Raw genomic sequence first — 13296 nt, 5'->3', positions numbered from 1 at the left:
AAATTTTTTTTTTTTTTTTTTTGTCTACAGTCTTAAATAATATTCTGTAACTGATGCTGAGAATAATGTGTGGCATGCTCTTAAAGGCAGCATAAACCAATCTGCATTATGAACACTAGTTCAGTTACTCTGACTCATTAGTCACACAGTTTACTGACAATGTTTTTCCCTTCTCTTTGTTTTCTGAACTTTTAAAGATAATACTAAGTTTAAATACAAATTTTAAAATGTACTTGTATTTGACAAAGAAATAGCACACTTTTTTTAACCTGTGCGTCATCCTGAGCAAACATTAACAGATCTTCCTTTCAAAACTCCAAAGAAGTGATAAAATAGGAGAGGTAGATAGGTAGAGAGAACACACACAAACGATCACTCTTCAGACAGAAGCAGAAACTCTAACTTTCACTACTGCATTATTTTCAAGTTGTCATAAGACTTCACTCTTCATGTTTATACCACAGGATTCAAGGAGCTTTCAGAAGTGTTTGTCCTGGTTTCAGCTGGGATAGAGAAAGGTACTGTCACCTTTCTCAGAGATGATTGAAGAAGGAAAATAAAAAGCCGCAAACAAACAATTTTGAAAGACTTAGGCTACAAAAAGCTTTGAATACTTTGCCTAACCCTCTTGTAGAGTGACAAGCAGAAATATTAGCACCGAAAATTTTTGGCATATCTTGACAATTGTACATTATTTTCCAAGGTAGATATTCAGAGACATCTATAATTAGAGACTAAGTTCCTGAACCTAATGATGCTTGGGCTAGGGCTTTACAAGGACCCCTTAATATTGCCCCTAGAGGAGCTCTTAATAAATAGGGATGTATCTTAAACAAGATTAGTTTTCAGCATACAAATCTTCAGCTCCCTGTTTGGCATTTTGCAGTAAGAGTGCATTTAGATGTGAATACATTGAATTTGCTGAATTGCTGTCTAAATACCTTCAAATGATTCAATTATTTATATGCTACTGAACACTGATAGTGGTATATATTCACCATTACATTTTGTCCAGTACTGCTACAGCTACTCTCCCTGATTGAAACTGAAGCCAACAATGGATAGGGCTTCTAATCCAGAAAAGTGACAGTAATACTTTACAATATTGCTATTCTGAGCTGTCCTTTAAAACAGGAAACAATACACATTGCTTTAAAGCTGAAAAGGTAAGGAGGTATCCTTGGATCTGAGCAGTTCACAAAAATTTGCACCATTTTAGGTCTACGTAATTGGCATTGCCCTCTATTCATTTCACATGTAGCCACAATGGACCACAAATATCCATTTTCTCTCTGCTTACTTAAAATTTTCTTTATTGCATTAATTTTCCTGATCCTGTTCCCAACAGCATTTATTTCAAAGTGTCTGTTAAATCTACGAAACTGACGAGAAGGTTTTACATTCCCCTCCTAAAAGTTTGATGGTGTCAACAAAAGAGTGTTAAGTATTTTCCTGTGCAGGGCCTGAGAATAGTTTTGCTCCCCCACCTCTTTAAGGTATTTTCACTATAACTGTAAGTCCTATAGAGACTGACCAGTGTACTTCCCTAACCTGATGATATTCTTCAGGAACCACACAGAAGTTCAACAAAGTACTGTGATGGGTAACAAATTTTGTAAACAGCTTTGAAAAAGTTAAGGATTTTTTCTAAATAGCTCCAAATATATTATGAAATATCAGCTCTCTTCAACTTAAAAGACATCAATTAAATTACTCAGTCTACCACCCTTCCTCCTGGGCAGGTGGAAAAAAGAGCCTCCAGGTCTAGCCATAAGTATAGAAAGTTGCTGAGAACAAGAGAACACATGAGGGAAAAATGGAGTCTTGAAGAGCTTAATCTTTCCCTTCCTGCACACACATGGCTGGTAAATTTACCGTTTGCAGCCCACACTAAGATTACTTTTTCCTTTTAAATAACGGTCAGCTCACTGTTAGTTCTTGTAGCAATAGCAGCAGAAGAGAGCCAGCCCTTGGCAGCCAGTGTTACCTGTAACCACATGTTCTTAGCCCAGTTCTGCTTCCTTCTGATCCTCCAGAACCACGGGCTCGATGAACTGCTGGAATGGGCTTGAGGGAAGATATCTTCCTTCCCTATCCTCTCCCTTTCTTCTCCATTTGACTCACATAATGAGCATACCAGAGAAACAAAGAGGGACAAGCAAAACCTGGTGAGAAGAGCAAAGAACTTTTCCTTTAAAGTGATGGAACAGGAGAGTCCCTCAGTAGAGAAGAATGGAGTTTGTCTATGTGGCATATTATGTCCAATTACATAATATGTAATTGGACATAATATGCCACATACATTACATTTTCAGCATTCAATTCAGTGCTTAGTTCAAATCAGCACAACCTTGCATTCCAAGATGAACTCCCCTTAGAAAAGGTAAGGTAATTGCAGATGAAGTCAGAAAGGGCAAAGAAACACCACTTACCACACCCACGTGCTGTGAAACCCCTATGACTACTCCTTATTTCTTCTCACCTCACAGTCAGCAGGAGCTGTCACTCCTACTTCTTCACACAATCCCTGCCACTGACTTTGTCACTGCAAATAACAAGGGCCAAATTATTATCACTGACCTTGAATATTGCAGCAGCAAAATTAAATTTTGTCCACTCAGTTCAGAAATTTTGAAGCAGCTCTGCCAGAAACAAAGCACATGGAAACCGTATCTACAATTCTTTCCAACTTGAAGGACCAGTGTAATTTTAGAAAAATTTAAGTAAACATTATATTAAAAAAGCCAAACCCCATCTCTTCTGTGAGCCCAACATTCATCCTGTTATACTTTCAAAGGGACTGTTGTATCCGCAACAATTTTACTGTGAAACCAATTTTAAAATGTTTAAACAATACACTTAGTATATTTCTAGAGCATGATGTCTGGCCTCTCGCTGCTGACCAAGAAATATCCTGTAAAGGAAGCAGCTAATCACTGTCTCCTTGGAAAATGTTTACAAAGGGTGTTTGGGGTGATGTTATCTACATCCTGTTTAAGTAGCTATTTTGTTCTCTTAAATCAGATGGTGAACCAAAAAGAGGCATTCTTAGTAGTATTGTTATGCTTTTCCTTTCTGTATCTTGAGTTTCTGGACAGTTATTTCAAGGGTACCAGCTGTTTTTCACCTTATCTATCCATACTTTATACACCTGTGTTTTAAGAAATAAGGTGTTTTTTGCTATTCTTATCAAATCAGTTAGTAAACTGTATGTACATGTAAGCAATCAAATAAAATCTGACCAAATATGTTTATTCTGAAAGATCATAAAGGAAAGAAAGCTACTTTGCTATGGGCTACGGAGGGAAACAAAAATTATGATGACAATGCTGTTGGACTCAGTTATAGTAAATAAAAACTTTCGTCTTTCTGATGCCAGAATTAAATGTGATTTTATTGATTCAGAATACAGATTTCAGTTTGCAATATCATGACCTGTCACTGCATATTGCCCCACTCTGTGCTGCTCCTGAAATTCGTGCAAGGTAGGCAGATGATCCTTATAGGCAGATGATCAATGTTTACTGTAATTCAGCATTCTCCTAAATAGCAAAATATCAAAATCTTGAATCAATAGAAAGGCTGGGGAACTGAGCATAACAGCCACACAAATCAGTGTGAATCTACTCAGAAGAGTGCCACCAGTTAGTAACATTTCCTAAGTCACCAGACCTCTTAATACTTTTATCTATTACCAAGATACATCTTCATTGCTTTTTCTTAATTTTACTAGAAGAATTTGTTTTAGTTCACTTTTGTAATTTCGCTTACAAGGTATAGGGTGATTGTGCCCTTTCATATTTCTTTCCTAGCCATTTCTTCTCAGAAGCGGAAAAGTTGACAACGTTGAGTTGGAAGAGCTCTCAGAAACTCCTAGTCGTTATACAAGAACCATGAAAAACACTGGGGCCCCCCTCTTGTTTGCAGTCAAACTGGAGGGACAACGTAAGGTGCCGGATAAGCCTTTAAAATGGCAATCATCAACGCGGGCACCTCAGTTTCGTGCCTCCACCTCAGCAGGCACAGAGGCTCACTGGGCCGGGCCGACCGCTCGCCCCTCGCTCCAGCTCCAGGCGCTGCTGGGAAACAGCCTGCTCAGGGAGGAGGGGAGGAGAGGGAAGGGCAGGTCCTGCCCTGCCCCACCGGCCCAGGTGGTGCCGTAGAAAAAAGTTGTGGCGGCTTCAGAGCCGGGCGGTGAGAGCGCGTGCGGGTACCCAGTAAAGCCGGCGGCTTCAGAGAAGAGCAGCCCCAGCTCAGTACTTCCTCCTGCCGATAAGATCTCCGCCAGCGCTCGTCACGGGTGGCGGCAGCCGCCGTCGCTGCCCTACTTGAATCGGTTTCAGACTCCTCCCGAGGCGAGACGGGAGCGGGAGAGCGGCGAGGCGGGAGGGAGGGGGCGATGCTCGGGGCCGCGCCGCTCCGCCCGGCCTCCTCCGCCCCGCGCAGCCCCGCTCCCTGCGCTGCCGGCAGAGCCAGCCGGGCGGAGCTGCGGCTGGAACCGGCATGGGGACCTTAGGCAAGAGGAGAGAAAACCAGTGAGTTTGCCGTGCTGCTTTGTGCCCCCGTCGCTCCCCTCCCCGCGGCGGAGGGCACCGGGGTCGGTGTCACGCCTGACAGCGTGCGGTGCCCGCTGGGGCGGGCGCGGCTCTCCCCGCGGAGGGGCCGGCGGGGGCTCCGCGGGGCACGGGGGTGGGACTGCGGGGGCCGGCCGGAGCCCTCCCGAGCGGGACAGGGAGAGGAGAGAAGCGCGGGAGGGGGTGTGCGGGGGAGGATTTTGTTTCACCTTTGGGATGCCAGTGTGGCCGAGCGCGAGGGTCAGCGCGGGTGGAGGCGCCTCACGTTGCGGTGTCGGCTGAGCCCGGGCTCGGTTACCTGCGGCACGGCCCGGGCCGCCGGGCGGGCGGGGGCCGGGAGCGCGGCTGGCACCGCCCCGCCGGGGAAGCGGCACCTGCTCCGGGTCAGTCAGCCAGAGCACGGTCACTTATGTGTGATGTCCTCCCCACCGCCGAGGGCGTGCAGTGGAAATGCAGGGCGGGCGTCCCCCCGCTGCACCTCAGTCGCTCTTTCATGTGTTTGTCATGTCGGGTGACTGCTGCGAGAGGATCTGTTCTAAGGAATAACCAGTAGTGCCACCGGCTGAGCTTTGTCTGTCCAGCATGGCCAAGTCGGTCGCAGTATAACGAGACTTTTTTCAGGTGTGGAAACTTCAGGTTTTCTCCTGGGTGTTGCCAAAGCCTGAAATATCTTCTACCTTAACTCTTACTTTGTTACTGCATGCTGGGATCCACTCCCCTGTGTTGAAGAGGCGCTGGAATAAAGCTAGAGGAGGGGACTTAAGCTTGTAAAAAGAAAACACTGAAAGCTGATCAGGCCCTTGTTCTTTTTATATGAGAACAGGAAGTCAGATCACAAAGCTAAGAGGGAAATTGAGAAAAAGGGGGAAGGGAAGAGAACATTTGCATGTCAGCTACTGTCAGCCTAACTACGGAGGAGCTCAGTCAGTGATGAGCACCGCCTCTGAAGGGTCAGGCGTGTATTTTCATGAATTTCAAACTATGGAGGCCTGGGATCAGTGCTGGGTTGTAAATGACGCCGTGGTCAGTGTCGTGGCTTCCCCAGCATTCAAGTGAGATGGAAAGGTAAGGATGAGGCTGGACTTCCATGGGGATGAGGTAGGGTCCAGTTTGTCTTCATAAGGCATGCGTTTTTTTAACTTCATGCAGGAGTACCTATTCAGGGATGTCTGTGACTTTACTTTTACTATCTGTATGTAATACACACACTGGAGGAATTTCTATGCCGTTTCTTCCTGGGACTGTCAGCTGATTATAATAGAGTCTTGCATAGTGTTCCAAGAAGAGTTCTGTGAAAGCTTAAGATAGCACCTTAAAGCCACTGGAGTCACTTGTTTAGGAAGGCTGTGGAGTGTCTGAAATAAACTCAAGGGATACCTGAAATTTCAGGAGTCCCTGAAATAAACCCAAGTTTCATTGAAATGGCAATGCTTGTTGTTCTTTTGTGAGCTATATGGTTATACTCTCAAGTCAGATTTTGCAGTGGTTCCTGGTATCTGCAGGCAAATATATTTCATCACTTTTCATTAATACAATATTATTCCAATTTACTGTTTCATACAGAAATATGAACTTGTGTGCAGGCAACGAATAGCCTTTAATATTATCCATAAACATACACATTCTTGAAGTAGAAGGTATTATATGGGCAAAACACAAGACTAAAATTAGATACGTGCTTTATTTTTGTCTAATTTACAATTGTTATTAAATAAACTTATTTGTTTATGTATACTATTTTAAAACAACCTAGGAAATAATGGTATTAAATGGATGCGAATTAATATATTTGTTTTGATTGTGAATACTCCACTATTAGATTGTGCTGATATTTTGTTTCCTTAACAGTGACTTTTCAGATTAAATTAATAAAACTAGTCAGGTGTTTTCCAATGTGTTTAATATTTTTTTTTCCTCCTTTACTTTTGGTGGACACAAAAACATCTGGTGGTAGGTTATTGCATACTCTCCAACAAACAGGCAAGACTCCTGATAGTCCTGACAGATCATTCAGGGAGCTCTATGACCATGTGCTCTGCAAAAGGCATTTAGCAGAAAAAAAGTCACTTACTGAGCAGTCCCTTTGGTGTACATATCAAGTGGGAGGGTTATGTCTTTCAGGACTCTAACTAGAATGAGTTAATTGTCCTTTAAATCTCTCCTCCTTTCCCATGCAGTGTAAAATTTGCCACTCTACCTTGTGTTTACTTCACTATTGTGCTTTCTTCTAGGCAACCTGCCCAAGCATGCAGCACTGGCCCTGAATCAGCGCTGGAGCTGCAGCAGAGCAGCCACTGTCACAGCCTCTCAAATCATACTCAGGTCATGATGGTGCCCTTGGGACACCTAGCCAAAGGAGCCACTTTGGAAGATCTTCTTGAAACCTGCATTCAGTCTTTTGGTGAGTACCTGGAGGTTTTTAGAGTCATATTAATTTGTTTCTATGTCTATGATTATGTTTCTATTGGCTATGTTTAAATCCCCCAGTAGGGAATTCAATGGATTTATTGGTGAAGTAGAATGGTGTTAACTGAGAATTGTCTGTGCTACAGGTGATTGTTTTTTTGGTTAATGGTGTGTTTATGCAGATGTGTGTAATATATGCTGAGAGATTAGAGTAACTACTGCTTTTTCTTGAGGGAACCAGACAAGTGCCAATCGTCTACACTTTTAAGAGTACTTCTGTTGTTCCTTCAAGTACCAATTTTGTAAACTTCAGCAAGTAATCGTTATATTTTTGTATATTACAGTAACATTCTCATAATGCGTGTAAGCAACATGTTCATATTAAACATTTTTAAACAACAAGGGCTGTTTTCAAGCTAGGTGAGATAACACTGGATTGCTTTTTGCATTATCAGTATAGATTTAAAGTTGTTTCTGTGTAAAAGAGAAAGAATCCAAACAGAAATCACAACTGCATTTTTTTTAAACTTATCAGTTATCTATTTGTCCTTTTACAGTAAGAATTGAAATATATATGTGTAACCATTGCCTGAGCCTTGTACCCCTAGTTTCCTTTTCCAACTTTTCCATTAGTAAATGTGTTTATATTCAATATTATTAAAATGTTGTTACTGAAGACACTTAAAGTGCTTCTGAATAATTTGCTTATAAGTAGCACATCTGTTTGTTAATGCTGAGTCTTTCAGTGCTTTGAGCTACTGCCAAAGTATATGTGGGAAAGTCTTAGTTTCAGAAGTAGTCCTTAGAAGATAAATGTACTTGAACACCCACTCAGCTCTAAAATAATTATCTATATAGTTAAATAGTAACACATCGTGCTGATCTACTGGTACAGTGCATAAATACTGTGTAAACAATGACTAATCTTTCACATTTGTTTAAAATGAGGGTTTCTTTAACTTTAAAGCCTTCTAATCAGCATGAGTAGAGAAATGCATGTCTGAGAAAAGCTGGTGAAACATGCAATTGTCAGTAAAGTCTTGTTTCTTTTTTGCTTCTTTTCTTCCCCAATTCATTATTGTGAAGACACTGAACTTCTATAAAGCCCTAATTCCTTAATGAATGTTGACTGATATTTTTATAGGTTTCAGTTCAGTAGGAGGGGGATAAGATATCTAAAACATAAGACCTTCAGGTAGCTGTAATATTGTGACTACTTGACCAGTATTAATGTCTCCACATTTTTATGAAAGACCAGTAATATCAATGCAACATTATAAAAATCTAGTATGGTTATTAAAGTGATTGATTTAAAGTAGTGCAGGTGAAACCCTGAGTAGGAGATAATTTTTGGTTAATACTCTGTATAGCAATATAGACATGCTTAGGTGTTCTCAGATTCCTGAGCATCAGTATATTAAAAGGACTAAGGTAATGAAGAAAAGCAGGTGTACCTGTGCAGTTCAGCTACACATGCATGTGAATCTTTCTTAAGGGTTTCACACTTCAGCTAGAAAATTTACTGTAATCCACTTGATAGGGGTTTTTTTTGACCCTTGACAAGCTGTAGATAAGTTGAGCAAGGTGAATTGTAGTGCATCAGCAAACATCATTAAAACTCACTAAGGACTGCTAAAATCATGTTGTGTGCTGCAGAGGTTTAGACCCTTAATTGGACAATTCAGAGTTGTGTCTGTATTTATACATCTTCTATGAAATTATGCATGTCCCATGCTATGTTGGAACTTTCCATTAAGGTATTTAAATAAAAATACAACTGTTACAACACTAGATAACCTCCATAATGAAGTTCATTAAAGAAGGCTCTTGTAGCTATCACCAAAACCAGTGCAAAATTCATTCACATGATTGTGCCATAAAGGAAGAGATAAAAAGTCTTTAATCTGAGATTTTGAAGAGGGTTGGGGGCAGGGAGTAAAATGGTGGGAAAAAAGCATAGCTGCAGAATGATTACAAGGAATCTGAATGATTGAGAAATTTCTTTCCGTGCATAGTACTGAAATTTTCTAACCTCTATGCTGATGATTCTGTTTAGGCTGAGATTATATCTTCAGTCTTGGATATGCTGACCTGTAATATTTTGTATATTATTCTATAAAGTCATTGTTATGATTTGAGCAAGTTTTATTTAAATGTGTAAAGTACAGAACCCCCCCAAGACATTGTATATTTGAAGTTTACTTTCTGAAAAAAGCCTTTGGTTTATTTGTCTAGTCTTAAGGACAACAAGAGGCCGTAGATAGAGATGGTGATGTGTCATGTTTCAGAATATATACTGCATCTTGTTAGCATTATACTGCACTTGCTGATGTTATGTGTACAAATACAATTCATCTGTAACAGATGCAGCTGAGTTTATATTCCTGCACTCAATTACACAAGTTTGGAGAAAGCAAACAGTGTGTAAGAGAGACTCCTGTCAACAATGGTGTGTAAGGAGAAGCTGACAGCCTTTTGCTGTATATGTAGAGAATACCACAAGAAGGTCTAACAGAGAAGGTATTAAGAATCAATACACACTCACAACTGTGGAGAACACAGGTTGTAAATTTATATTGATTCCTGTTGTATTGATTGTTGTAGTTTATCTTACAACATAGAGTAGGAGAAGAAAGGAGGAAGGGAATATGCTAAGTTGAAATTAAAAGTGAGACAACTAAACTTTGCTGCAGTATTATAAATGGATTCCAAGATGAAAGACTTTGTCATGAGAGCTAAGTTAATCCAAAAGCTTAGTCAGTGCAGTTAACTTAAAATCCTGCTTTGGGGTGATTAGTGTGTGTGCTCTTTCACCTCTCTCAAACTTGGTCTTCTTTAGCTTGGACTGATGACAGGCATGTGCCTTAGCATCAGAAACAATGAGGGTCTTAAGAGGTAGTTTGAAGTCATGTAGGTGGTCACTACATCTGAAAGAGTAGCATCATACCAGTGTTTATCCAACAGCATGATGAGGAGATGCTAAAAGTAGAGGTTTCTTCAAGTCCCATGGAAGTTTGAATCAGGATGATGAAGATGAATCATCCTGCAAATGAGTTGCCAAAAGTAAGGGCAACAAAAAAGCAAGGATGTAAGTGAAGGCAAGAGTTTGGGGAAAAAATAGCATGATGAGAGATTGAAGGTAGGAAGTATCTTAGAAAGGAATATTGATCCTTTCTTAGGAGAAGATCTGTAGAGTCTTGGAACCACTCTTACCAGTTTTAAGAGAAGAGATTTGGTTATACAGGACAGTGATTCAAAATGTGTCTCAGAAAACCTCCCAGCATTATAAGTAGCTACAGGATGGTGTTACTGCTATGATCTCAATTGACAAGAAGAATTGTAGAGCACAAATAACTGCATCACATGTGATTGCCTTAGAAAAGAAGGGGAGGAAAAGAGAAAGAAAGAAGGGAGGATAGTGCATAGAGAGGAAGAGCAGGAGGCAGGGTAAAATGATTAAAAACTAGAAAAGACAGTAGCTGCAGAAAGGTTAGATTCAGTGCAACCTCTACATCAGAGATATTAATCCTGATTTGCAACAAAATGGCTGAAGTTGTAAGTTCAGGGAAGCAAAGAAGTAGTTAATAGATCTTGGCCCAGAATATGACAGCTTCAGGAGGGAGATAATTTATTCTGGAGGACATGTACATTAGTGACTGTGATTCTGGAGTGGAATTTCACATAGGAATTTCACATAACCCCCTTTTTTTTTCCATTATGTAGTATGTAAAATTCCTGGGGAAATGTACTTTTGACTGGCAGACAGCTCTCTGAAAGTCCATATGGCTTTGTCTCCTATTTTGTTGCTAGTTGTAAAGTTGTAAAGGTTGTAGAGTAGGGTCCAGTTTGCGGGCAGGTCAGTAGAACACAGGAGGCATATGCTTAGTAGCACAGCCATACTTTTGTGTCTAGGTCTTATAGTAATCTTTGTGACACTACATAAATGAATAACATATATTTAGTGTAGAAAGTGTTACAGATCAGAAAGAAAAAAATGTATTAGCAGTGTTCCCTTCACTGGATACCTAATTTGTTAACTTTATATCTGCTAAATGTTCATGACATTTATCACCCTAGGGTATCCTCATGCTACTTGAAGTTCTGAATATGTGTTGTGAAGTCAATTTCTAATTTAGAATTTTTTTTTTTTTGGTAACTTCACAATATGTTAGTGCATGGTAAGAGGTCCCTGTTTCTTTTCTTTGGCTACATCTGTTTTTGTCTTATAAATCTACTTTGTAAAATCTAGAGTAAAGTTTAAAGGTGCTTATTTTTTTAAACAACATACCTTTCAAAGATCCAATGAGCTATTTTGACATGCATTCAATCATATAAACCATGTAGGGTCAGAGGGCCTTTTCCTTGCCCACACAAAACGTTTGTTTAAATTATTTTTACAAGTGTTTAAAGACTGTTGCAATCAGGACAACGTGTATTCAGCATATAGCCAAGTTGACATCTCCTTGTTTTGTCTGTAGTAAAGTCCTGAAATGTCATCTAGAATTACATAACAAACAATTCTAAGAGTGCACTAGAAAGCCATCATTTATTCAAACACATCTTGCTAAAAAAATCTGAGGATCATTTAAAAGCTGAGAATTCTGTAAGAGCTCAAGATGTTATTTTTATGAAGGAGTTTTTGTCCTTAACTTCTGAGTACAAGATCTTACTCTTTGCCTCTTATATTTGAGTGCTGGAATGTTTACTGTAGCATGTGGATGACCTGTGCTTATCCTACAATTCAGACACTTCAGTTTAAAAGAAATCAAGAAGTATCATCTTCAAATGCATGTCACAGTACAGTGTCCCTGTGTTTGGTTTCTTTAAAGAGATGTAAGTAAAGGGCTTTAGGAAAGCAACAAAAAGATTTCTGAGACCATTGTAGCATAATTCCATATGAAATCTCATCCATGATAAACTGTTTGCATTGGAGCTGCTTGTTTATACATATATGTCAGTTTTAACCCATGGAGGACTTAAAGGAAGTGGGAAATTACAACTTCAAAGATTAGCAATGCTCTGATTAGAATTTATGTGAACCTAATGCAATTTGCAACTTCTAATGGTCACAGTAGTCATAGACAGCTAGGTGTAGGAGTAGGTTGTGATGGTAAGCTGTTCTGCAGTGTTTGATCCGTGCTAAACTAGCTTGTTAGCTCAATGTGTGATAGAGTGACATGTTTGTAAACAAGCCTTAGAAACACTGGAAACTACATCCAGACTAATTTGGATGAAAGATGCCATGGAAGTGTTTTGATAGAAACCAAAAATCTCACAGAGGTGCTGGTGCTGGTGGACTCTTAGGTGTAAGCTACCTAAAAGGTAATCATTGTTCACATTTTCTGGAATAAAAAATAACTGCATTATTGAGTTGTGTAGTTACATGAACTGATAATGTTTTATATTGCTCGTATCAATATAATGCAAAAAACATATTGAGACTTAGGAATTCTTTGAGAGTCAGATGCATATTGCATCCATCTTACAAACAACAAAGCAGGCAAGTTAGAGTTCCCTCTTTAGAGCTGTAGGCATTTTCTCCTCTAAAATACAGAAAAAAATGAAAACTATCCCGTTTTTCCCATATCGGTTATCTGGAAGAACTCACTCTACTTTGAACATAGATACGTTCTTCCAGTCTAGTTCAAACATACAATTAACTGCTAAAACAATCACAGTTCAATTACTGTTTATCCATTTATCAAATTTACTATATAACAAATTCTCATATGGGATTCTGATTCAAAGGCAATAAATTCAAGTCATATGCACACCCACAGAATGCAACTGTGGCCATTTGCTTTTTTCCTCTTAGGTTTGTCTGAACAGTCATTTGCTTTTGTCTCATGCTGCACAAGCTTGCAGGGTTCTATCCCTTGCTCTTGAAGCCCGAGCTGAATGTTGAGGTCTCTAATCCCCCCAATGTAGTTAAGTTTTATTCACAGTGCTGTTCTGTGTGAAAATGCTGTTGATCATTGTGTGTTAAGTAATCTGAGTGCTATTTGGTCAAATACAGTGCAGAAACCTTACTATTGCTTGGCAACAGAAACTATGTTAATGATCAATTAATGACATTGTGGGAACAGAAGAGTCATTACTGCTCTGTAGAATGCATGACATTGTGGGAAGAGAAAAGTAGTTACTGCTCTGGAGAATTCTAAGTGCTGTTTAGCTAACTATTAAAGTTAATTGTGGTTGTACCAAAATGAAAATGATTTCTTTTTTCACCTAATGTCTGTGAAAATCTTTTCCCAAAGAAAAGGAACTTTAGATATCTTTATATATATATTATAGAGTTCTATTTAGCAAATTTGAC

General features: G+C 39.7%; 1 protein-coding gene across 2 annotated transcripts in view; it reads left to right on the top strand.

The window, feature by feature from the left end:
- The first annotated feature begins 4408 nt into the window (after window positions 1–4408).
- Window positions 4409–13296, top strand: part of RASGRP1 (RAS guanyl releasing protein 1) — a 38066-nt gene continuing 29178 nt past the window's right edge. For both annotated transcript variants that reach the window (XR_005954558.1, XM_041460130.1), the window contains exons 1-2: window positions 4409–4535; window positions 6806–6975. Coding sequence is in view for 1 of the 2 variants with exons in the window: in XM_041460130.1 (XP_041316064.1) it covers window positions 4504–4535; window positions 6806–6975 (202 nt within the window). In the remaining variant the exon portion in view is untranslated. The remainder of the gene's footprint in view (window positions 4536–6805; window positions 6976–13296) is intronic.

This window comes from Pyrgilauda ruficollis, unplaced genomic scaffold (assembly GCF_017590135.1).
Source record: "Pyrgilauda ruficollis isolate IOZ18807 unplaced genomic scaffold, ASM1759013v1 scaffold14, whole genome shotgun sequence".
NCBI classification, from domain to species: domain Eukaryota; kingdom Metazoa; phylum Chordata; class Aves; order Passeriformes; family Passeridae; genus Pyrgilauda; species Pyrgilauda ruficollis.
The sequence above is the reverse complement of the archived record's forward strand: the minus strand, read 5'-3'. Positions and strand labels throughout refer to the sequence as shown.